Source organism: Triturus cristatus, chromosome 6, assembly GCF_964204655.1.
Source record: "Triturus cristatus chromosome 6, aTriCri1.1, whole genome shotgun sequence".
Lineage (NCBI taxonomy): Eukaryota > Metazoa > Chordata > Amphibia > Caudata > Salamandridae > Triturus > Triturus cristatus.
Window position 1 is genome coordinate 158906255 of NC_140589.1, and position 27188 is coordinate 158933442.

The 27188-nt window shown below is 44.9% G+C and overlaps 2 protein-coding genes across 2 annotated transcripts in view; one reads left to right on the forward strand and one right to left on the reverse strand.

The window, feature by feature from the left end:
• Positions 1-27188, forward strand: part of C6H8orf74 (chromosome 6 C8orf74 homolog) — a 758068-nt gene that overhangs the window by 608548 nt on the left and 122332 nt on the right. The window lies entirely within an intron of this gene.
• Positions 17702-19249, reverse strand: LOC146816562 (uncharacterized). Its single transcript, XM_085609128.1, has one exon. The coding sequence runs from the start codon at positions 19247-19249 to the stop codon at positions 17702-17704; it is 1548 nt and encodes a 515-aa protein (XP_085465254.1).

The window sequence follows — 27188 nt, forward strand, 5'->3', positions numbered from 1 at the left end:
TGGAATGCCACTGGTTCCAAACCCAACCTGCCGAAAAAGAGCGGCTGTGTCAATAATGAATTCTTTTACTATTTTGAAAGCATCTTCAACGTGTCTACATTCCATACAAACTTGGCCCCTTTCTTCAACAAATTTCTTAAAGGCTGCAATACAATGGTTGCTCTAACCTAAAAATGAACAAAGTGCTTCTCTGTCAGCCAGTCTATAGGCCTTTTTGATAGCTTGCACCACAATGGATTTTGAAAAACTACTATCAGCGGAAACTGTGGGTCCAGTAGTGAATGCTTTGTACAAGAAATCAACAATTGTTCTGACTGACAATCATACCTTGTTCTTTCAAAATGGTTAGTACCTTTCTCAGTCTTTCATAATGCTGTTGGGATAATTTGCATACATCAAAATATCATCCTGGAATGCTTAGACGCCCACAAGACAATCAAACAAAAAAGCTATCATTCTTTGGAAAACACTCCCCATTTAAATCAATAAATATATGCACCAAATGGGGAAACACATTTATGTCTGTATTCTTTGACCATTAGATTTTAAATTGAGATTTTTGCAGGTCCCAAATAGGCCAACATATCTTAAATTTGTGGCAATGGATGACCATCAATTATGATATTTCTCTTTAAAGCACAAAGATATGCACACAAACGAATGTCTCCTGATTAATTTTTAGCATGCTTTTTCAATTGTAGACATCCACTCTGATGAATCTACAGGTTGTACAATACCTTGGGAGCACATGTTTTTTCAAGCATCTCTTTGAGTCCAGACCTTACACTAAAAGGAACTGGACATATTCTGTTGACCACTGCTTTGACATTCGTCTTTAGTTTGATGAGATACTCAGAACCAATTACAATGTCAACCCTATCAGCAATTACATCTTAATATTTGTTCAATATTTTAGATGCCGTAAAGTTTTCGGATAAAATGCCTAACAGATGTTTTCTCCCCAACTCCACGGTTGTCCACACCCGTTCTAATACTACCTAGTCGTTCTTGAGCTCGCCAACCAAATACATCAATCACACCCCCTCACCACTACATAAATCTTTGTTGTTCTCATTCTAATCATAAACTGTAAAGAATCTCACAAAAACTTAACGTTTATGTAATTTGGTGATAAAAAAACCTCACCTCATTTCTCACAAAAGATAACATCAGATAAAATTGTTGTAAGTGAGCTAGAATCAGCCATAACACCAACCCATACTCCGCCAATGTTCACCTAACATAGACCTCCATTGATACGTTTAATGTTACCCACTTGACATCATGTTGTATAGTAAGCACATTTTTGTTTCAAATCTTTCTTATATAGTAACTTCTGATGCATGTATGACTGACTGTCACAGCTCTACACTGGATGGTGGTAATGCCCCACTCCATGGCCTCCCGCACTCCACACTGGTGCTACTCAAGCACATCCTACATACTGCAACACGACTCATCCAGGGCCTTAAGAAATATAATCAAATCACCTCCATCCTGATGGAACTCCATTGACTCCTATTGCCGGCCAAACCGTCTTAAAAACCAGCTGTCACAGCCAGCACCCCTGCTTATCTTGCAGAGGAGCTCATCATCTCTGCTAAATATCGGCACACCCACAGCCAGGACAACATCAGACTGCAGACTGAGAAGTGTAAAAAAGAAAAAACAAGAATGCAGGCCTTTTTCATCTGCGCCCCAACACTGCTCCAATTTAGGAGTTGAAGGCTCACCTCTTTAAAGAAAACTATATCCCAGCACATTAACCATCCACAACCGAGCTTCCTCACCTCTTACTTGTTGACTTTATGCTTTTCTTAGACCATGTATAGTACTCCACTTCCTTTTGGCTAGGTTTGCACTATAAGAACTACACGCTACATACATTTATCTTTCATACTAGTCTTACTTTTGCAAACTGATTGGAAAATAACTTTTTCCATATGGAGAACGCAAGCTTCTATTTCCAATACGTGTTTGAATAATAATGTGTTGCATCTCGCTGGGTCAAATTTGCAAACATTAATAGCTAGAAGATTATTTTAAAAAAATCCTTAGTCATTTCCTCTATTTTATAACTGGTTTACCTAGTATTTTCCAAAAAAAAGGAGGTGGCTGTACTACATGTTGAGCAGATACCATCTGGCAAAATAGCCACCAGTTACAAAAAGAATTGAGAAGTTTCCTAAAATGTGGATGAACACAATGAGTGAATTTACAGATTATAAATAAACTTCGAGGTACTGCCACAAATAATAATTTCTTCCAAACGAGTCTTAAATTTGCTTCTTAATGCGCTACTTCAGTTTTACAGTTAAAAAATGTGCTGCTTACAGTCATTTCAATGGTAGTGCGCTGCTCCATAACAGATAATCAAGCCTTGTCTCGTTGGATAGGCTTTACATTGCGCATCGCAAAATGGCCACCCATAGTGCAATGTCATAATTGCGTGTGAATACAGCGTGTTACTTCACATTAACCCTGGGCGTAGTTCGCGTAGCCGCGCTTCGCGAAGCTTCGCGAAGATGTCATTGCACTACGCGACCTTCGCGTAGCTTCGCGTAGCTTGCGTAGTTGCTTGTGGCAACCTGTTCGCGATGGCTTTTTCTTGATCGCGAGCGCGGTAAGCATGTTCGGGGAGCTGTTTGCATGCTCGGGGGATATATCTCGCGATCTTACCCATGCGGTCGCCAATGGGCGCGGCCATCTTGTTTTTCTATTGTCCCGCCCGCTCGCAAGGCCTTATTTCCTGTTCCGGGTCGCGGATAGCGTGTTCGCGATGTGCATTGACGTGTTTGGGAGCGCATTTTACTTGTTCTCGATGAATAGTACATGTTCGCGAGAAATATCGCGCGAACTTACCCACGCGGTCGCGAATGGGCGCGGCCATCTTGTTTTTCACTCTATGCTATGGTTCTGGGCCCACTTTTGTATCCTCCCTTTATCTTTGCCATCCTTTGTCTTTAACCCCTTCAGTGCCCATGACGAGCTGGACTCGTCATGGGCTGCGGTGGCGCTGTGCCCATGACGAGTCCAGCTCGTCATGAACTCCGCCCGCTAATACAAAGCGCGGCACTGGGCGGGGAAAGGGGCGGGCATGCAAGGGGTTAAAACATTTTTTCTGACTTTTTAAAATTATTATCTATCTCTCTCTTTGCCTAAGTTTATATTTTCCATTTTATTTCTACTTTTACTGTGTTTATGTTACTTTTATAAAGTTCTTTCTATCTTCTTCCCCCTAACTTTTTTTTCCCCTTCTAACTTTTCTTTTCCGCCTCCCACCCACCCACCCCAGAGCCATGGCCAAGGGCACAGCAAGTCCCAGTGGCAAGGGCAAGGGACCTGCAGGAGCACAGAAGGCCCGCCTGCCTTGCGGCAGAATGCGTCCTGCAGGGGTGCAGGCCCGGCAACTATTTGGGGAGGAGGAGGTGGCCGCCCTTGTTTTTTTTATCCAGCACCACCTCCCCTTGACCTTGGCAGCAGGCGGCAGGCCCGGCTCCGGCTACACTACCCAGGAGCGGCACCGTCGGTGGGCGAAGGTGCGCCGGGCCGTGTTCCGGTGCTCTGGGGTCCGGCGCACCCACAATCAACTAGCCCACCGGTGGTCCGACATCCTGGACCGGACCTGCTAGGTGTCGAGGTCGTCGGGCTTGGTGAGTAACTTATTGTGTATATTAAATTTGATGAACAACAAGATTACTGCTGCGTGCCAAGCGTTGCTGGTAAATTAAGTTCCAAAAAGCAAAATGTTCTTTGATTTAAGGACTCAGGTGCTCGGTGGTACTCTTACTTGTTTGCAAGTTAGTTTGCGCTGGCTTGTGCTGATGCTGATTATATAAGAGTTTATTTTACAGAACTGAAGTTAGGTAATGCGATTTGTTAGAGAGACTCTAGTCCTTCCATTGTCCTACTGTGAAATAGTGGTGGATGGATATTGGATACTAGGTTTAGTTTGTTAGTATTAGTTAATAATTGTTTTATGCGGTCTGCGTGACGCCTCCTCTGTCACTGAGTGCTGATTACCCCAGTCCTCCGTCGAACCTTTTGTACTTTGTTTAGTGAGGGGTAGGCTTAGCATGGTCAGTCAGTAGCAGAACTAGATCAGAATCATGCAACCAACCCACAATTTGTTGTATCTTCTATGTATGTATGCACTAATGTGTGCATGTGTCCTCCATCTCATCTATGCATTTGATGGGTGAAAAAAAATGGAAATGCAGACTTAGTGAACAATTGGCCCGTCTGGAATAGGTGGTGTAGGTCAGGTGGTACTTACTAGGCTTCATAGTATTTTGTAATCAGAATGATTATGGAACACTGGAGTGTTCATAAATAAGTAGACGATCCATGAATGCAGGAAGAAGCCAGTAGTTGATCCATCTGATTAGATAGTTCAATTTTATTGCAATAGTTGTTTCCTAAAATCTTGTTTGACTTATTTTTCCAAATGATTTATTATTATTTCTTTCACAGCACTCCTTAATGTTTGTCTCTTTCTTTATTATATTTTACATGATCATCAGCACCACCCAGGGGCAAGAAGACGGGGTCGGAGTCGGCAGGGGACCCACAGGAGGACCGCTCCTCTACCGAGGCCCCTGCTGCTGGCCCCAGTAAGTTCTCCAGTGGTTATATTGACATTTATATTTCCCTAACTTTTACTGCATCTTTTTTTTCTGAACTATAAATTATGGTTTCACTTTCTAATTCTATTTTTACAAAAGCTTACTTCTTTGACCTTGACTATCTGTTTCCAAATTCTGTTTATCCCTGCCTTTAACTAAGTTGCTTCTAACTGCCTCTGCTATGACTCTCTGTACTACTACTACTATTACTATTATATTACTCTGTCTGTAGCGAAGCTTGCACAGCTGCCCACTCTTTTTCTTTGGAATAATAAAACTCTGATTGACCAATAGCTCTAGCCACTGTGTCCTGTCCTTTGGGTTGTCCTCTTCAAGTCTTCTCAATGTTGAGGTTTTGACAATTACCACAAACAAAATGGCCAACCAGATATTTGATCGGATAGTACATGATACTACTATTGTCTAGTGATTCTGCAGAGCCACATACAGAACTATGCACAACAAAATAGGATGTTGCTGATGGGATGTTGGACCTTACTGATCACACCTCAGTCCGAAAAACCCAGGATCCCCTGACCGACTAGCTATAGTGTCTCACATTAGGGTCCCACTCCCGAACCCCCCACGAAGAAGATACAAAATGTTGATGATGACTGAGACAGACAACCCAGAACATAATAATACCATTTTGCACACTCACTTGTGTAAGTCCACCCCACCACACCAAATACCACGAGTCTATGTGTAAGTTCAGAAGGTTTATTTGAAACAAGTATCAAACTCTGTACATCTTTAATATGAAATTTATTTTACTACAGCCATAGTCAATAAGCCAGCAAAAAGCCTAACATTAAAACAGTAAACATTTACAAGTGCATGACAACAAGAACAAGAGCCAAGATCTTTAGAACTCTGGAAGACCCCTCACCGTAGAATGTAGAAATACTGGTTACATAATCTTGCATTATAATATGTTCTGTAAATCTCTGGTTTGTAGAAGGGAATCATCCGCCTATTATATGAGAAAAATGCTGCGAGTTAGTAGTTAGATAGGATACTGGTGAATGGAAGCATTTTGCAGTCATGGCAAAAATTGTAACATGTATGTGATGGCTAAGCAATATGAACTAAACAAACTCAATAAGTGTGTTTTTTTCCGACCTCGTCACTTGTACGCAACAGTCAAGTGGCCTCAAAGGCATCTACTCTACTGCACATCTCACTAAGCTTGCAGGTATAATTAAATATGCGCCAAAAGAGTAGTAGTCGACATGATGAATCTAAAAGGGTTACACATGGCTCAGGCTAACTTTCAAAAGAGTAGAGTAGGACTACATGACCCTAGGAAGTGGAACCATATCACCACTAGTGTCTGTCTACTGACTGTACATACTGTCTAGTGCTGATGATGTATGTTGTATTAACTTTTTTTTCAATGTTCCAAGTGAACAACACTTAAAATAGGGGGAGGTTTCCAGGCATCTAAAAATTTGTGATGTTTTTTTATAGGCACACTACCATCCACCAATGCCGTCGGGGCCAGCGATGCGGCCATTCCGGAGGGGGCAGGCGAAGTGGCGGCACCTGCAGACGAGACAGGGGGGATGCAGCAGCAGTGGCCGGCGGCGGTAAGTTATATTCATTAATTCTTGACATTACTACTAGATGGAAGTGTGTTCACTTATTCACTGTACTGTGCGACTTATTATTATACAACGGTTGAAGAAGACACCCTTTACTTAGCATTAGCAGCGTGATTAGAGTAACCAATGGCCTCTTCGATTTGACTCCAAAATCAGCTGTGTGAAGGTTTTATGGAGAAGACAAACTCAGATCAGATAACCTTGATGGATGTGTTGAACAAAGAGGGAAAGAACTAAGGGTGGAAGGACAGGCGAGATAAATAATATGACTGACTGGCAGAGAAGGATATGTTGTTGGAAGCATGCATAGGTGGCTGATAGTAATCAGATCAGATGCAAGGGTTGTTGAAGGATGGGTGGAAGGTGAAAGAATGCCTGCCTGGGTGGGCGACAAAGTATGGGTGGATAGTGCTAGATAGCAAAAATCAGCGTTGTTTCGGTTCAAATTCAAACTCAAAGCCAAGGCAAGCAAGGAAGGAGCGGAAGCATGGGTGGTTGTTGGTGAAACCAACTAAGTATGAGAGATATAAAAAAGAAGGATAAACGTTTACTTGAATGGATGTATTCCTGGATGTACTATAGACAGTATAGGATTGGAAAGTGTCACTGGAGATTCTTACTTTGAAGAAAATGTAAAATAAACTGCGCGACAGTAGCAAAGCCTAGGGGAATATAGGTAGTATTATCAGAATACAGTACACTTGCAGTAGTTTGCAAGCATGTCATATATATTTATATATATATACATTATCAAGCGGAAGCCCCTTCCTCCCACTCTGGGGACCACTCCTACCTATTATTATTAATGTATTTTCGAATTGTGGCAGCCAGCATGCAAAGGGTGGCCTATCTGTTGTTTATGGTTATTGGTTACACAATCAATGAAAGCAAAGTACCCTCTGCAGTAGCGGTTGGTGGTGGGAGTGTTTGCGGGCGGTGACATGGGGAGGGGACGGGTGGGTGGCACTGGCGAGTAAACTGTGTATTACGGCCAAATACAAGTAATCAACATAAAAATAAATAACATTATTTTCAATGTGTGCGCTGCACCGCCGAATGCGATGCAGTGCGTGCAACAATTTTTTTTTTTAATGTATTGTTTAATTACCTGTGATTGTCCTTAATCCATAGTTTACTATCCCCACCCTGCACCTTCCCACGTCACTGACTCACCACCCGGCAGCACTCCCACCGACCGCTACTGGCCTGATGTCGTATCGTATTAGCATCTATAATATGAATTTAAGCAATGATCATTGGATCAGATAAATAATCAGCCTTTTTGTAGTACCCATGGCAGGGTGTAAGTGAAATTATGCATGCCATTTGCCCCCATGTAACAGAGTATGGCCAGTGCCAACGGCCGTAAGGCGTCATACAAAAATATGAGCTTGCCCACCTGCAGACAGTAGTAGTAAATAAAACTAACGTGAGTCTGCATCATGTGGCTCATATCTGTTTCTCTTGGGTGCAAGCTTAGCTGACTGAGCTGGCATGCCGGCTACAACAAGGTTATGTAATTGGGCTAAACTACAGATAACAACAACCCGACTGGTGTACCGGAGTACATAGTACGATTATATTTATAATGTCGGAAACTCCCACAAATGTTAGAGTGCAAGGAAGTAGGAGTAGAGATACTTACCACCAAATCACAAATGTTATGAACTGTGCTTGCTAGTGATACTGTGACACTATGTGTTGAATGATTTCAGTGTTAAGAGTATTGGCTACAACATGTTATTTTTCTTTCTTGATTCTAGATACTCCTTCCACACCAACAAAACCATCTCGGAAGGAGTTGGCCGCCAGGGCCCGGCGCCGGAAACTGGAGGCCATCTGTGAACATTATCGCCGGCTGATGGCTCAGGCGGAGGAGGAGGAGGAGGCGGCTGCAGCTGCAGCCTCCTCCAATGCCCCGGGCCCCAGTCAGGCCCTGCCTCCACTTTCACGGCGCCGTGGTCCGGCAGTTGGCCGCCGGCGCCCATCTATTTCAAGCACTGCTGCCCCCCACCCTGCATGGAACTGCAGGGCATTTCGCCGCCAGCTGCTCCGCCGGGTGGCCCGCTTGGAGGAGAACCTGGAGGAGCGGGTAAAGATCCTCGTGGATAAACACCTCACGGCCCGCCGACGATAGAGGACCTCGTCATTTGCCCCTTTTTTAATTCCTTTTGTTGGTGGGTGGGTTTGTGGGCGTTGGGGATTTTTCCGGACATTTGGGACTCGCAACTTTCGTTTTGGACATTGGTTGGGGTTAGGGAGGGGGGTGGGTTAGGTCAGAGTGGGATAGTTTATTTTTGTTAGGGGTATTAAATATATACTATTATTTACTTATACGATGTTAATGTTTTGTGGTGGGTTACAGTTTTCCGAATTCAATCTAAGTTACATGGTTGTTTACTTTGTTTCCGTGCTGCTGCATGCCCACAGCCAGTGTTTGATTTAAAAGATCTGCCGATTTTGTAACACACAAACCGATAGATGCAGTACCCCTCACTGAGTTATTTTAATTGTCATAATAATAGTACTGTCAGTCTCTCCTCCTAGTCCATACCTCCCACAAAACTTATCTTACCTGCAATTGATGATGACGTTCGGCACACTGATGGCTGCATGGTTGGTTTCCCAAATTAACGGACAAGATGCCATTATTGTGGTGGTAGTAGTAGACACTGGCAATAGCATTTGAAAAAAGAAAGAAAAAGTCACTTGACTGAGAGACTGTGGGAGGAGTAGTAGAACAGAACACAAAGTAAACTACAGCATGGGTGGGCTAGCAGAAGAAGATCCTTGCACAGCCTCAGTTGAAATTCAATTAGTGTTGCTTTCACCACATCTGCCCCAGCAAGCGTGTGATCAATTGGTGTACATAATGTAGTCATCACATCACACCTCAATATAAATCACACAGCCCGGGGGAAGAGGGTTAGGGATTGATGAATGGATGGGAAGTGGGGTTTTGGGAAAGGTTTGAGAAAGAAAAACAGACAGTATGCATGGACACAACAAAAGTAAAACACAATCTTGTAAGACGACCATGATCCATTATCAAAGAAATCAAAGTATAAAGTGAGAAAAAGCAAATGCATGCATGATGAGGAAGAGAACTTGATGGTAATGATAATGAGTTGTACTTACTATACCTATTACCCAATGGGACAGTACAGTCAGGGAAGAAATTGAAATTTGCCTTGCCTGTCTGCCGCCCTCAGAGCTCAGACCGAACCCAATTACATGCTGTACCGGGCTTACTTTTATTTTTCAAGCAAGCAAAGGAAATTAAAAAATAGTTGTAGGGATCAATTACCAAACAAACCACAGGACACAGTCGTAATGATTGAAGAGAAAAAAGCAATCAACTAAATTTAAAGATGAATGATGAATGATACTAAAGTTACTGTATTATCCTGGTCCAAATGTGGAGTTGCATCATTATCGTCATTCCTCTTGGTCCTCCCTTCCATGGACACTCCGCACATCAATCTTGGGTACCACTGCCTGCCTGATGTGGATTGGTAAGGTAAGTGTGAGTCGTTTCTCCCACTATAGCACAGGTTAAAGGCCGGCCTGTAAGTGTAGATGGAAAAACAAACGGGGTATTGAAAAATTACTGCATTTAAAACAATAAACTCAATTACAGTGGAGTGCAAGACGAGAAGACAACACTCTGGAGAGGACACTTTCAGACTGAGGCAGCTTGGATAGGATACATAAGTGTCTGCTCTACAGCATTAAGGTACAACAACAACGGGACAGTACTCAGGAGCCAGCACAGCCACAGAACAGGAGAACCGCGGCACAGGCCAGGCACCCTACCCCTTACTTACATTTTGAGCGAGCCAGAGAAATGTCATATGCACTGCAGCAACCGAGCATTTTCCAAATGAAGTGACTAAATCAATGCGCCACTGTCCCTCATACCACTACATTGTACTCCAGTCCACACCACTACACGGACATCTAGCCTAGGTCTGTGCTGTGGTTCTTGTTCAAACTGTTTACCTTTTAAGTCAGCCCATGAAACGCAGTTATTCCATCAATTTTCTCCGATCCAACTGACTGTGTGCAAAGATAGTATGCTCAGCAGAATCATGATGATGACCGTGTGGTACGTCTTCTCCAACACCAACTCAGTCTGTAGTGACTGATTAAGTTTAGAATATATTCCATATTACTAAATTGCAACAGATATTGGCCGGCACCTGCAATGGTAGGAGTACAATGTGGCTATTATTAAACAACAAGGAAACATTAACTGTCACCACACCAGAGTCACTTTTACTTTGTCTACAATATAATCTAGTATAGTTCTACTTCATGCACAATTATTCGTAGTCAGCCAGCATCCAATGCAAAGCATGCCACCATCATTCACAATAATCACTCATTACATGTCTTGGTGTTCTCTTTGGCTGTCTGATCTGATGCCTGCCTAGCCTTCTGCCAGTCAGTGATGAGTTTCTCTCGGCTTGGAAACAAAATGGAATATAGCTGGAGTCACGTTTCACTTCTTATGGAGGGACTGTTAGAGGCAACATGTATTGTACTATTCTCCATCTCCATCCAATGTCTGGCTTGCTTGAAATGTACTTAGGGAGAGTAAGGAAGATGGAGCAGGACCCTGAGGAGTGGAGTGGACAGTTATGCACAGACGTGCAACTCCAATAGGGAAATAAAAAGAGGAGACTGTTGATGGATTTGTTGTGATTAGATTTTGAACCAGAAAAACAGATACACACAGTCACACACAAATAAAGGAAGGGAGAACAATTTGAAAGCCTAGTTGTCAGGGAAGAGGAGCTCGTCCTCAAACTCTGGTGGTTCAGACAGAAGTACGTCTAACAACCCACTACTTATGTCATCGAAGTAGCTCTCCTCTTCCTGCTGTGATTCACGTATTTTGTACTCCGGTGGTATAAAGTGTTGATTCATTTTGATCATGGTTAACCTCTCAACCCTTTTGGGCAAAAGACTGGTCCTTTTGACAGTAACAATGGCACCAGCAGCACTGAAAACACGCTCTGAAGAGACACTTGCAACAGGGCAAGCCACATACTTTATCGCCAGCCTGCTGAGCACTGGCCATTGGCTTCTTTTCCCATACCAATACACCAATGGGCTTTGCTCCATGAAGACCTCTGTTGTGTCATCTAGATAGGCCTGAACCTTCCGCTCAATGTTCAGGGGTGCTCCGATTTCCTGGGCCTCTTTTGCCTTTGCATCAGTCATGGACGTACAATACCCTTTCCGTAGAAACCAATCACCTGCCGTGTTTTTTTAATGTGCCTGATGATCCTGTTGGTGCTGTTGATGTTATTGCTGGCAGTGTTGTTGACTGCTGGGAGCCAAACGCACTGCTCTTGGCCTCTGAAGTAGAACTTGGCTCTGGGTGCCCTGCAGTACTTTTTATGCCCTGGGGGGGCGGGCCTCTAATTAAGATCCTTTCGTTTTCAAACTCAGTGGCTTCCTCAGCTATCAAAGTTTTGTACTGGGCAACATTCACTTCTGAAAAAGGAATTACTTCATTACTGCGCAGCAATCATTTGTAACGTGGATCCAAAATTGAGGCAGTAATGTAATGTGGATGTGACACAATGTTATTTTGAATCCTTGTATTGTGAGATAAGCGAGCGGATAAGGTGTCTGCCAAATGATATGCGTCTACTTTGTCATCCAGACCTGCATACATTTCTGACACCTCCTTCAGCTCTTTCTCTAGCATGTACAACAATGGGATAGCTTGGCCCATAGTACAGTCCTCCCTGCTCACTTCACGCGTGAAGACCTCAAAAGGAAGTAGCATCTCTGTCAGGAATTTGACGAGGTCCCATTGGGCCGTCTCAACTCTCATGCCTTTCACAGTAGGATCCCCTGACCTTTTCATGACATAAGCATTAAGTGGTATGTACTGCTCAAACAGACGCTCAAGCATTTAATACGTTGAGTTCCAACATGTTGGCACCTCCTGGATGAGTGCTTTGACTGGCATTTTATGCTCACGCTGAATGACCCTCAGATGCTTCCGGGCTTTAAAGGAATGGTTGAAATGTGTGCATATTCTTCTGCAGGTGGTCAGTAAGCTGCTACCTTTGCTTTCATTTTTCAGAAAGTCTTGAACAACAATGTTAATGCAGTGTGCCAAACATGGCACCCTGAAATAGCCACCATCTTTCATGGCCCTAACTACATTACTGCCATTGTCCGTGGCAACAAAACCAATGGTAAGCCCTCTTGGTCGCAGCCACTCGAACACCTTGCTGTTAAACTCATCCAAAATGTTTGCAGCAGTATGAGATTTCTCCATAGCAAACATGGCTACAGTTGCATGTTTGCGAGTGTCTTTAAAAATCTCAGCCGAGTCAACAACACCGTCAGATATCTTATCTTTAACACCCGAAAAAGAGACCCAGTGTGCAGAGATGCACATGTAATCAGTGGCTTGGCAACTGGTCCACATGTCTGTTGTTAGGTGTATACTCTGAACAGCACTCTTTTTTAAGGCTTTTCCAAGCAATTCCAGCACGTCGTGATGTAGTGCTGGAACAGCAACTCGTGCGAAATAGTAGCGGCTGGGAACTTTCCATTTTGGGCAGATGGTGGTCACAAACTCAAGAAAACCCACCCCTTCAACAAAAGAAAAAGGGAGAAGGTCCTGTGCTAACATTTTTGCCAGCTTTGCATTGTACAAACGTGCTATTGGGTGGTTGCGTTCGTACTGCCCCTCCGGCCTACTAAACATGTTAAGAATGGTAGGCTGCATGGTATTCCTTCCTGTGGTCAACGTCGCACTTTTTGGGCCAGCAGTACTCCTTGGTGTCTCAGGCTGACTCTTACTCTTGTGCCAATGAGATGTGGCTGAGGATGTGGCCGTTACCACTGCAGTGCTGGGGACAGGGCTACTTTGTGTACCACTACCACAGAGAATGTCTCCCTCTTCTTCCTGTTCCACCGGGAGCGGACTTTCTACTCGTTTATGCCCAACAGCAATGGTTCCAGTTTTGAAGCGACTGAGGTGCTCCTCCCACTGGATTGCGTGGTGTTTTTTCAGATGGGTCATTTGGCCTCCGGTACCATAGTTTGTACCAAGCTTACCACGACTAACAGAGGTATGACAAACGGAGCATATAGCAATGTTCTCCTCCTTTCCGCTAACCGTAAAGAAGTCCCACACTGGGGAGCTTAACTTTTGTCTCCTGCTGGAGGTGCCACTCCCACTTCCAATGCCAGATGAACTGGAGGGTGTGTGTTGAATTTGCCTCTGTGCAGGAGCACTACCTACTTCTGCTGAGGTGGTGCTTGTGCTGGATGTAGGCCGCTGCTGGCCCTTTGCTAATGTAAATATGGAAGCTGGAGGTCGTATTGGTGTTACCTGTGTTGGAGGTATGCGTGCTACATCCCTCACAGCCATTTTGGATAGTGTAAAAATGTTGGTCTCCATCTCCTCAGGCCCAGGAGTGATGTTTGTGATGACTGGCTCATCATCATCATCATCATCATCATCATCATCCTGCTCTTCTACATCAACATCCATAAGTGTAAGGCTTTCTGGAACCTTCCTTTTCCCATGCCTGCTCTTGTGATGTGTTTTCCTCTCAGACTCAGTTTGTGGCTTCCAAGTGGCATCTAGATCATCAGAAGGGGGGCTTGGTGAAGAACTTGATGTACTACTAACCCTCCTTTTCCTTGCTGGGGATTTGGAAGCCAATGGAACTTCTAAAGGAGTGGCTTCCTCTTCTTCCTCTGCATGAGGCTCAATTTTCTGAACTGCCCCTACTTCGGGAGGAACAACAGCTACTATTGCGGGCGGTGGCTGCGGCTGTTGACCACTTATCTGCTGTGTTGATGATTTTCCCTCCTGCGTTGATTGTGTACTACTTTGAGATAGCGATAAGTTTAGTTCAGGCTCAGCATCACTGCTTTCCACCATAAGGCTGGCTACCTCTTCCACACTCATCTGCTTGGGCCTGGGTTGGTGGGTTGGGCCCACTGACGTGGAGGTGCTGCCCCCAGCTTGGCCCCCTGACACCGCTGCTGCAGGCGTCAATTTTGGTGTACCAAAAAAGGTTTTGGGAGGCACACCAGACTTAAGTAACACTTCCTTCTTCTTCTGTTCCTTCTTCTCCATGGCAACTTTCTTAGTACCGGAGGACCTGCTACCTGCTTTCTTTGGGGGCATCTTTAACAGATGTCAAAACAGCACTCAGTAGCACAAGTTGCAGAGATGCCTGGTCAGGTCACTCACACGTCACGTTGTGTACAGCAGCAGGACGTCGGTCTGGCACCACAACAGTGGATGATGATGACACACCTCCTCTGTCTTTTGCGCACCTAAAAGCAAAAAAGCCAGAAGAACATCAGTCAAAAGATCCATAATATAATATATAACTTATTAGTGTCTGGTGGGTGGTCATCACAATTATTAAACTAGGCCACAAGCTTGGAGGCCTATGCCAAAAGCACAATGCCTGCCTTCCTAAAATGGCCGCCACACACATGCACAGGCCACCCACCACAAATAACCAAAAAGTGATTACAAAGGACAGGAACAGGAAGTTTTAGTGTCTGTGGAACTTACTTCCTCTCATAAAAATATTTTGAAAAAAATAAAAGCTTCTCCGTGCTCCAAACCTACAGCTCAATGAAAACCTGAGGAGTTTTTTTAGCAGAAATGCACAAACAAGCATTTTCGAGAAGGATCTATGTTGCTCGCGAGATATTGTTTGCCAGATTGCAAAAGCTGCGTTTTCGGGATCGCGAACTGTACAAAAAGGCTTTATCGCGTGCGCGAACACGCATCTTGCGAGCGCGAAAATGACGAAAACTGTAAGTCCGCGTTGTCGCGCTGTGCAGAGTTACCAAAAGTACGCGAGCTGAATCCCTAGGCTTACATACTGGCTAAAAAGCCCTATTTATTTAACACACACACAAAAAATGCTATTCCACCCCAAAAAACACCTTTTGCAATCAAATCCAAAGCCATCCATGGTGTAAAAGAAAATCAACAGACAACACAAACTGTAAATTTAAACACCGCACCAAAGATTTGAGGCTGACTACCTCTGGGCCTACTGGCAGACTAGGCCACAAGCTTGGAACAGAATGGCAAAAGCAAGTACACTGCTTGGATGGCTCCACAAAATGGCCACCACACACCCACAACAACAAGAAATGGAAGACAGTCAATGTACGCCTATGGCAAAAGCGCAATGCCTGCCTTCCTAAAATGGCCACCACACACATGCACAGGCCACCCACCACAAATAACCAAAAAGTGATTACAAAGGACAGGAACAGGAAGTTTTAGTGTCTGTGGAACTTACTTCCTCTCATAAAAATATTTTGAAAAAAATAAAAGCTTCTCCGTGCTCCAAACCTACAGCTCAATGACAACCTGAGGAGTTTTTTTAGCAAAAATGCACAAACAAGCGTTTTCGAGAAGGATCTATGTTGCTCGCGAGATATTGTTTGCCAGATTGCAAAAGGTGCGTGTTCGGGATCGCGAACTGTACAAAAAGGCTTTATCGCGTGCGCGAACACGCATATTGCGAGCGCGAAAATGACGAAAACTGTAAGTCCGCGTTGTCGCGCTGTGCAGAGTTACCAAAAGTACGCAAGCTGAATCCCTAGGCTTACATACTGGCTAAAAAGCCCTATTTATTTAATACACACCCAAAAAATGCTATTCCACCCCAAAAAACACCTTTTGCAATCAAATCCAAAGCCATCCATGGTGTAAAAGAAAATCAACAGACAACACAAACTGTAAATTTAAATAACGCACCAAAGATTTGAGGCTGACTACCTCTGGGCCTACTGGCAGACTAGGCCACAAGCTTGGAACAGAATGGCAAAAGCAAGCACACTGCTTGGATGGCTCCACAAAATGGCCGCCACACACCCACAACAACAAGAAATGGAAGACAGTCAATGTACGCCTATGGCAAAAGCACAATGCCTGCCTTCCTAAAATGGCCGCCACACACATGCACAGGCCACCCACCACAAATAACCAAAAAGTGATTACAAAGGACAGGAACAGGAAGTTTTAGTGTCTGTGGAACTTACTTCCTCTCATAAAAATATTTTGAAAAAAATAAAAGCTTCTCCGTGCTCCAAACCTACAGCTCAATGACAACCTGAGGAGTTTTTTTAGCAAAAATGCACAAACAAGCGTTTTCGAGAAGGATCTATGTTGCTCGCGAGATATTGTTTGCCAGATTGCAAAAGCTGCGTGTTCGGGATCGCGAACTGTACAAAAAGGCTTTATCGCGTGCGCGAACACGCATATTGCGAGCGCGAAAATGACGAAAACTGTAAGTCCGCGTTGTAGCACTGTGCAGAGTTACCAAAAGTACGCAAGCTGAATCCCTAGGCTTACATACTGGCTAAAAAGCCCTATTTATTTAATACACACCCAAAAAATGCTATTCCACCCCAAAAAACACCTTTTGCAATCAAATCCAAAGCCATCCATGGTGTAAAAGAAAATCAACAGACAACACAAACTGTAAATTTAAATAACGCACCAAAGATTTGAAGGACTGGGCTATTCTAAGGCCCAGCGGTGCCAGGGGACAACACCTGAAACCTTCGTGGGTTACCTGTTCCGGCGTACAAAACACAGAGACTCGGGACACTTCCGGCGGCGTCAAAGATCAGCGTTTATTTACTGCAGGGATACAGAAATCGCAAGAAGTACACAACGTGTAGGTTCTGGGAGACTGCTTCAAATTGCACAAGTGGATCGCTCCTTTTATACGCATTTTGGTCATAGAACAACATGGCAAACAAAGGTTACAATTCAGTTCCCACAGTAAACTTCAAAAGGGTCGCATTCATGTTTCAGAAACCCGGAATACAATTTCAGCTTCATTGCCGGTTCCCAACTGCAAAAGCAGATCATCCCCACATTAAGCACATTCCATTCTGACTGTAAACACATTAAGAGGAAGGACAGAAACAGATGCAAAGGAAGAACAAGGAGGCACAACAGATTAGAAACGAGTGTAGAGGGTAATAACGGAAACCTAATCGCAGAATCAAAGGCCTCGTGACTAATGCAGGCATGGCTGAAACAATAGACCAGTACGGCAAGATGAGCCCTGAGCGGGGCCATCTGCCTCTGCCGTGTCATTTCCCTCATCATAAAGGACACCCTCAAAGGAACACGTGTCTTCTGTGAAAGCTTGGGAATCCCAGGGTCACAAAGCGGACAAGGTCCGTTCGCTGGCTACTTGAGGGCAAGAGACAAAATGGATGCCGCATCTAAAATGGAACCCGAGGGTTCGAATGGACATACCTAGAAATGAGACGATCCGTACGTAGTAGCGTAGCGAAAACGCGTACACCCACTAAACTCGTCATTTGCGGTTCGCAGATACCAGATTAGTCCATATTCAAACACACCAAAAAGGTGTCGTTCCAATTCACACGGAACCTCAGACGCTCCTTTTGCCCTCATGTAGGCAAGCACTAATCGAGATCGGAGTCGATTTCGATACTCATCAGATCGTTCAGCTGCTGCTGGAACATCATTCTATCCATCAATGTCTCCTTGGTAACAGATGGCCGTCTTATACACGTTGTAGCACAAAGACTACATAAGGCAGGACCACACTGTACACAAAGACAACACGTGAATAGAAACGTTACAACAACCCCTACGATCATCAGAATCTTCCAACCCCAAGTGGATATCAGGCCCCAAAACCATCCTAGAAGTGTCCAATTACCCTCGTCCACGTGTATGGACTCGGAAATCTTATGCAACTTCGAGATGGCTTGGTAAACAGTTGGAGCGTTATCAGGAATGAAAATGCAACAGCTCGAATGGATAACTTTGCACACACCACCTCTATCCGCCAGAACAACGTCGAGAACCATACGGTTCTGCAACGTCATAAGTCTATCCGCCTGAAGTTCTGCTGTTAAATTACCAAGAGCGCTCGCAGTTATGTTAGCAGTCATCTCTACCACACGGGTCAACTGTCTCAGGTTTCTACTATTAACCATAGGTCCCCAAAACGGCAAGAAACCCTTAAAGAAGTCTCCTGCTTCTTGACCAGCAGAATCCTCTGCACTAATAACGCCTCTCACAACTCTAGTCTTGTGATAATCCGAGGCAACTGTAAAAGTCAGTGGCAAAAGATTCGCGATATAACAGGTACCCGAGAAGTCACGGGGCAACCATGTATATGCACGTTCATAACATACGAAATAGGTACCCTTGGCAGTCAGAAAAACAGGGGAAGAGAGCATCGGGAGAACATACGTGTCAGTGCAAGCACTGTTCCCGAGTTGCGCTCTCGGATTTCGACCAAGACCCTTTAAGCAGAAATTACCGAGGTGGGGTACAACCCATATTGGAGATGAGCTCTTGAGCTGTCTATCACCCACTGACGTACTATACTCAGCTTCACTCAGGTCCTTATAGGCTTGCACCTCTTCATCTGGAATAAGCGATGCATCAAAAACATCCCTATCTAAATCCGCAATCGCTATTATCAAAGGCTTGTGGTACGGACCAGGACCAAAGTTTGCAGAGCGTGGCTCTCGACTGGGGTAGGAATCTAGTGCACTACGGAACATAGTTTGGAATGCTCGTGCTGACCCTTGGGAGCTATACGGAAGAACCAGATACGGAATACCCCTATCTATGGTATGTGGCATTAACCCACACACCCAACAGTTGGTAGTGTTCATTACCAACTGATGCTGATGTAGGAGCTGAACAAAGGAGTTATTCATGAATTCCGCACGTCTAACCTGTTCATGTTGTGGCAGAGGATGAAAGGAATGTGGAGAAACAGTGGTAATAGAACTTGGTTTAGGAGAAAGAGTAGGTGAAATGGAAGGCAACAACGACTGTATTCCGAAATACACTCCACCCACTAATAGCAGAGATACAGTCAGAAACAATAGAAATACCTGGAACAAAAAACACTTCGTTCGCACAATCTTATGCAATTTTGATCTTTGCGCCGACATCCTTTCCACTTCCAACAGCTTAGAGAATGCCATCCTCTAAAAACCGTCCGTACGTACTTGACGCACTTCGTTCTGAGTAGCGATTATCAATTCCCAGGAGTTCCCAGGAGTCGACAAAAAGTAACCGACCTAGTGTCAGAAACCTGCTAAACAGAAGGGAGTCCCCGCACGGCCCTACGGTTAACCCGGATGATAGGTTTTCCTAAACACGCAGCTTAATACAAATCTCTTCAGCTGTGAAAAGCATACATAAAAACTCAAAAATGCAGAAAAGGATGTAATTGTTCGTAATGTTCTTGGCAACGGGAAAAGGGAAAATATAAGGAAAATTTTATTAGTCTCTGTTACGTGGACGAAGAAAATATCGATTTCTTCCAGGTCGAGTCTGTTCATCAAACAGTTGTTCAGCTGGTGAAACAGTGTTCAGTCGATTGGATGACGATTCAGACCTCGAATTCTCTCCAACTGACGACTCAACAGGTGTGTCTGACTGCGATGGCAATAAATTGTCTCTTACAGGCTGAGCATCGCTGAATGGCACAAAACATAAAGGGGTCTCAGTTTCCGTTGCCGCTATACCAGTTCTCACCCAACTATCGGTTGGGGAAGGGATCGGCACCTTTTTGGTATGGCTGGCGTGTACCCAATTCTTTCTGCCTTCCAACCGAACTGCAGTCCTCGTGGCAAATAGCACTTGATAGGGTCCCACGAACCTCGGCTCCAGGTTACGTTTTCGGCCAAAATTTCGGGTAACGACCCAGTCACCCGGACCCTCTGTCTGTGCTGGCAAAGCTTCAAAGACCTGTTGATGAATGGACCTTAGTTTAATAGTCAGATCATGAAGATAATCAATTAGCATTGTATACTCAAGACTATCAAAGGCCTTGGGTCTCGGAACTCCCCAAATATTCGCAGGGCGGCCGAACACAATCTCATAGGGGCTGAGCCCTACTCGAGAGTGTACAGTCGCTCTGGTCGATAAGAGAGCCAGAGGCAAGGCATCAGGCCATGATAAACCAGTCGTAGCCTGTATCTTTGCAAGTTTCAGCTTCAGGGTACCATTGTACCCTTCAACCAAACCCGCTGCCTGGGGATGATTGGCACTATGGAATTTCTGTCGAATTCTAAGGCACTTACACACACTCTGCATCACACTTCCCACAAACTCGCTTCCATTATCTGACCACACAATCCTTGGCATTCCATACCGCGGAATGTATTCCTTCAGCAGGACTTTCGCTGTGGACAGAGCAGTATTATCCTTAAGAGGATAAGCCTCAATCCATCTGGAGAATGCACAAACCACAACTAAAACATACTTCAGATTATTGCATCTCTCCATATGGATGAAGTCCAGTTGGATAACCTCAAAGGGACAGGCAGGAGGAGCAAAATGACCAGGTGGCGTGGGAGTGCCCTTACCAGGATTATGCATCAAACACACCATACAATTTTTAACCACCCTTTCAGCACACTTAGCAATACCATCATTCTTCCATACAGGGGACAATAACTTACATATACCTTTCGCACTAATGTGTGACAACCCATGAGCCATAGTTACAACAGCTAATACATACGCATCCGGTAACATCCACCTCTGGCTTTCCGACAAATCAACCCAACATCCATGCATGTCCAACTTTCCTGTACTTTCTTTCCACTTGGTTCTTTCAGTTTCAGTGGCCTCATTCTGAATTGATTTCACACTCTCAACAGTGTCTTCACACATCCCAGTCTCCGTCGGCCATCTCACTGAACCCGTAACATACATTCGGGTTGCAAGATTCTTGGCCGTTTCCTTAGCAATCTCGTCTGCAAATGCATTACCACGACCAACATCATCCGTAACCTTTCGATGCGCACTACATTTAACAATCGCTACCTGTTTAGGCAATGTAAGTGCATCCAAAAGATCATTCACAAGCTGCCCGTGTTGGATCTTCGTACCATGCGACGTCATAAATCCTCTTTCTCTCCACAATCGCCCAAAACTATGCGCAACACCGAATGCATACTGGCTGTCAGTGAACACATTCACTCGCTTTCCTTTAGACAAAACACACGCTCTTGTTAGCGCAATCAATTCTGCTGCTTGCGCTGAATTCTGACTCAATCTCGCGGTTTCCACAACCGTGCTCAATGTCACTACAGCATACACAGTTGTCACATCACCATTCGGCAACTTAAAACATGAACCATCAACATACAAAGTGCCATCAGGATCTGTCAACGGAGTGTTTTTCAGGTCTACACGACCCTTCGTTTCTTCCTCAGTTCGTAAATAACAATCATGTGGTGGTACACCATCTAATTCCATATTAATCGGCAACAATGTCGCCGGATTCAGCACATTACAACGCTTGATCTGTATATGACTTGCCAAAAGCGTCAACTCGTACCCTGACAACCTTGCACTTGTCAGATGTTGAGTTTTTGTCCGATTCAGGAGAGTGTCAACTGCATGCGGAACCATCACTATGAGCATATTATCCATGACCAGACCTGCAGATTGTCGAATAGACACTGCAGCTGCCGCTGTCGCCCTCAGGCAACTGGGCAACGCTCTAGCTACCGGGTCTAAAGTCGAGGAAAAATACGCACATGGACGCTGCTTACCACCGAATTGTTGCGTCAGAACGCTCAACGCACAACCCTCTCTCTCGTGAACGTATAGTGTAAATGGCTTACTGTAGTCAGGAGTACCTAACACAGGAGCCGAACACAACGCGTCACGTAGTTCAGAAAAACTTTTCTGACATTCTTCCGTCCATGGCAAAGGAGTCGAAACATCCTTGCACGTGAGAGCTATCAATGGCTTCGCTAACAGTGAAAAATTTGGAATCCACTGTCTGCAGTATGACGTGATACCTAGAAAGGCACGCACATCTCTCTGAGTTGTTGGCACAGTCATTCGAGCAATTGCTGCAATTCTTTCAGGGGTCAACCTTCTTCCCACCTTTGACAATAAGTGACCTAGATAGGTTACTTCTTGACAACAATATTGCAGCTTAGAAGGTGACACTTTATGGTGTAAGTCACATAGATGCTGTAACAGTGACACTGTTGCAGTTTTGCAAATCTGTTCAGTGTCAGCAGCTACCAACAGATCATCGACATACTGAATCAAAGCCGCACCAGCCGGCAACACAAACGCATCAAGTTGACCCTTAAGAGCTTGGCTGTAGATCGATGGACTCTCACAGTAGCCCTGAGGTGCGCGTTTGAACCTGAAGCTGCGACCACCTAATGAGAAACCGAATAAATCTCTGCTTTCCTCAGCAATCGGAATGCTAAAGAACGCATTTTTAAGATCGATTACCGAGAACCATGATGCAGAAGCCGGAATCAGAGTCAGCAAAGCTGTAATGTCAGGCACCACGGGAAACTGTGGAACAACAATTTTATTGACCTCCCGCAAGTCAATAACAAAACGATACACAGGAGGCTGAGAGGGATCAGTTAGTTTCAAAATAGGCAACACAGGACTATTACACACGTTACCCCGCGTTTCCTCGATAACATCTTTATCGATCAAATCGTAAATGATCGCTAAAAGTGCTCGTTCACCATCAAGAGAGATACGATACTGGGGAATGCGTGGCAATCGCACGTTTGACTTCAATTGAACAACATAAGGTGGTATGTCCAGCAGGCCCACATCATTGGGACCTGTCGCCCACAAAGAATCAGGAAGAGAACTCAATTCCGGTGGGAGCTTATCAGTCGACAGATACATGGGAGAGATCACTCTCTGACCTAGCGTAAGCTCCACTCCCGCAGGGGAGCAGTACAAAGTCGCATATAACCGCTTCAATAAATCCAAGCCCAAAAGATTCTCACCACAACCAGTAGTCAAAATTAAAGGAGCTTCTAACTCTCGAGACCCAATTGTAAGGGGCAAAGGGCTAGAAACCGGATTGCTAACGGGGGCGCCAGAGAATCCAACGGAAACATTAGTTAAGCCAGACAAGGGTGCGCCAGGGAGTTTCGAATGCATGATGGAACTTTTCGCCGCATCAGTGTCCAACAGAAAAGGCTCAACTACGCCCAATGTGGCAACTGCGACATAAGGCCCTCTCTGATCAACCGGAACTGATACTACTCCCTTTCTATGTCTATGGCTGTCCTAGTAAATACCGTCAACATCAACATCATGCTCGACGTAATAGTCGTCCACATGATACTGTGCAGATCGCCCAGACGAGGGATCGCGCCGATCAAAACAATTTTGCGAATCTGATGAAGTGGCAAGACGCTCGTTCTGATTCTGTGTAACACCGCGACCTCTACCACGTGATGCTTGTTGGGGACCACTGCGACCTCCTCGAGCCGAAACACCATTGTTGCGGTCACGCAGCACTGGACAATTAAACTTCAAATGACCCTCACCCTTACAATATGCGCATTGATTATACCCCAACACAAACCGAGGTGTAGAGGAGTCAGTACGCAGCTGCAATCTAGAGAACTGCGATTGTGATCGATGTGGCTGCTGTGAGTCATTTTGATTCGAGCGCGGAGGATACGCTTGCTGCAATAAGACCTTAGTTTTAAGATCCTTCGTTTTCTTATCTGCGCGTTCGCTTTCTTCCTTCTCTCTATTTTCATAGTATTGGGCCGTGGCCAATATCTGAGCAGTTGTTGAAACGGCCCATGAACTTTCAGAATTCTTCAACTTGATGCTCAGTTCAGGCAACAAATTCGATACAAATTTATCAACAAACAGTCGCTGACCTCCCTCAGAGCTCATATCCTGACCACTATGATCAATAAATGCCTCCTCAAATCTCGTAAAGAAATCGGAGACACTCTCATCTTTCTTTTGTTTGCAAGCAGACAATTTGTCCCAATTAACACGTATGGCGGGCATAAGTGTCTTCATAAGTGTAATTATCCTCTGGGGCAGATTCTCAATGAGCTGTTCAGGTTTAGCCCCACCAACTTGCTGTGCGTCAGCCGCCACAAGAGCAGCCCAATCACCGCCTAACGCAGCTGCGTGATCCTCTTGGCGGATTTTCGCCCAAATCGGTTGAGGTACTACATTACCAAACAACATGTCGATATCTGCAAGATTCATAACAGTAGCGGCCACTAATTGAGACAACTCCTTATAATAACCTGCAGGATTTTTACGGGGGTCGGGCAAGGTTTGCTTCACCTGCAAAACTTCCGATCGCTTCCATGGGAGGTGTATCCAAACTCTCTGAAAGTGAGGTGGAATAGCAGGATTAGCATTAGGATTTCCTGGCATCCATACTGGGGGAACTTCCCGCATAGGATACTGACCAGGTTGTGCCATCCACTCCGCAGTTTCATCCTTAAACAATGCTCGAGGTTGTACCGCAGAGCGAAAAGATAATAGACGCTCTAGAGCATGTCGAACGTTATCACCTACTATCGTACCAGTCGAAAATTGATTCTGAAGCTCAGTTATCTCGGACGGTACATTATCTACCGCATCTTTATCCCACTCTTCTCTCAAGAATTTACACATTTCCTCATACACAAATCTCTGTGTGGGCTCATTAAACTGGGAAAACGTCTCGAAAACTATACGCGACGAATACTTTGCAGGATACCTAATCCATTTATGCGCCATTTTCACTAGCGACTCACGTTCACTACCATCAGGAATTTGACTGCGCCTCTGAGCAACATCAGAAAGATTTGACCCAGGTACTGGTCCAAAAAACGGAGAATAGAGAGTAGCGACAGCATTAAATAGTCGACTACGAACAGAAGGGGATGAAGAAGAAGGTACAGGAGCAACAGCAGTAGGAGTAAGCGAAAAAACAGTAGCAGTAGTCGGGGTAACAGGAGTAACGGCAACGAGAGGCTGGTGAGGTACCGGTAAAGGAGCAGTAGGGAAAGGTGCCGGTAAAGGAGGATGGACAATCTGTGGCACAAGGGGATTCGGAAGAACAGGAGCAACGGCGGGCTGACCAGCAGCCGCCAGAACAACAGGTTGAGGAACAAGAGGAATCACTGGACCCACAATATCTGGAGCATAAGGAGGTGGTGATTTCAGGAGATAAGATAATAGGGGATCCTCTATCACCTCCTCTCCAGGTTTATCAGAACTAGACGGCAATGCCGGATAACATCTATCCACCGCCATATGATGAAGTCTAGCACTAACTTCCTGCTCCTTCTCATCTTTGTCCCGCTGATACTGTTCTGCATTTCGCATCACCGTAATAACACCTTCTCTCTTATTTTTCTTAATCTGTTTGATTTCTTTCTGCTTGGCCTCTTTGCGCCATAACCGAAAGGAATCAAACATGGCCGGCCTAGCCTTCTTTTTAAACAATTTAGCTTCAAGATTATCTAGGATTGCAGTTTCGAAACTACCATGTGATGGCCAACTAAGAACACCATCATTTTTAGTGTAACGAATCCAATATTCATTATATACAATAGGACCCACGCCATGGCGACTATAGAGCTCATAAATTGGAGTTCCAACCGGAGGTATCGGGCATGAATCCTCTAGTCGGGAATCCGTGCTGCAACATTTAAGGAAACCAAACAAAGTACTACGGCCAGGCATCGTGCACACTAACCGAGTTTACAAACTTCAAGGGCTATCGAATGACGATGTCCTCGCAAAAATGCAAGACCCTCGGTTTTTGGCAATTGCAATCGTCAAATAAAACCCAATAACTAAGAACCAACAACTAAGAACCACAAATGCAATGGAACCATGCAAACAACCAAGTTTAACCAAGAACTCTGGGAGCGACCCACAAATACTTAACTGAAAGAGCAATGGCGTCACCAGGAAGGCCCGTCTATCGTCTCGCCGTACAAAGGACTACGCCAGGCACCAAAACAGGTCGACAGTCAGGGTATCAGTCCGTCGCAGCCGTCAGGAGGCGGGAATCTTCGCGGGAAAAGTCTTCGGGCCACTTATTTCGACAACTGGATCGATGAAGCGGGGTGCACCTTCCCTCGGAGATTTCACACGAAGTTCCTCACGATCGTCGGGCTTTGGACCGGTACCGCTGATGTCGCCCCACGTTGGGCGCTAACTGAAGGACTGGGCTATTCTAAGGCACAGCGGTGCCAGGGGACAACACCTGAAACCTTCGTGGGTTACCTGTTCCGGCGTACAAAACACAGAGACTCGGGACACTTCCGGCGGCGTCAAAGATCAGCGTTTATTTACTGCAGGGATACAGAAATCGCAAGAAGTACACAACGTGTAGGTTCTGGGAGACTGCTTCAAATTGCACAAGTGGATCGCTCCTTTTATACGCATTTTGGTCATAGAACAACATGGCAAACAAAGGTTACAATTCAGTTCCCACAGTAAACTTCAAAAGGGTTGCATTCATGTTTCAGAAACCCGGAATACAATTTCAGCTTCATTGCCGGTTCCCAACTGCAAAAACAGATCATCCCCACATTAAGCACATTCCATTCTGACTGTAAACACATTAAGAGGAAGGACAGAAACAGATGCAAAGGAAGAACAAGGATGCACAACAGATTAGAAACGAGTGTAGAGGGTAATAACGGAAACCTAATCGCAGAATCAAAGGCCTCGTGACTAATGCAGGCATGGCTGAAACAATAGACCAGTACGGCAAGATGAGCCCTGAGCGGGGCCATCTGCCTCTGCCGTGTCATTTCCCTCATCATAAAGGACACCCTCAAAGGAACACGTGTCTTCTGTGGAAGCTTGGGAATCCCAGGGTCACAAAGCGGACAAGGTCCGTTCGCTGGCTACTTGAGGGCAAGAGACAAAATGGATGCCGCATCTAAAATGGAACCCGAGGGTTCGAATGGACATACCTAGAAATGAGACGATCCGTACGTAGTAGCGTAGCGAAAACGCGTACACCCACTAAACTCGTCATTTGCGGTTCGCAGATACCAGATTCGTCCATATTCAAACACACCAAAAAGGTGTCGTTCCAATTCACACGGAACCTCAGATTTGAGGCTGACTACCTCTGGGCCTACT

What these genes read in the sequence shown, in the direction of transcription:
- LOC146816562 (XM_085609128.1), bottom strand. Translation starts at nt 19,249, where the DNA reads ATGGCATTCTCTAAGCTGTTGGAAGTGGAAAGGATGTCGGCGCAAAGA.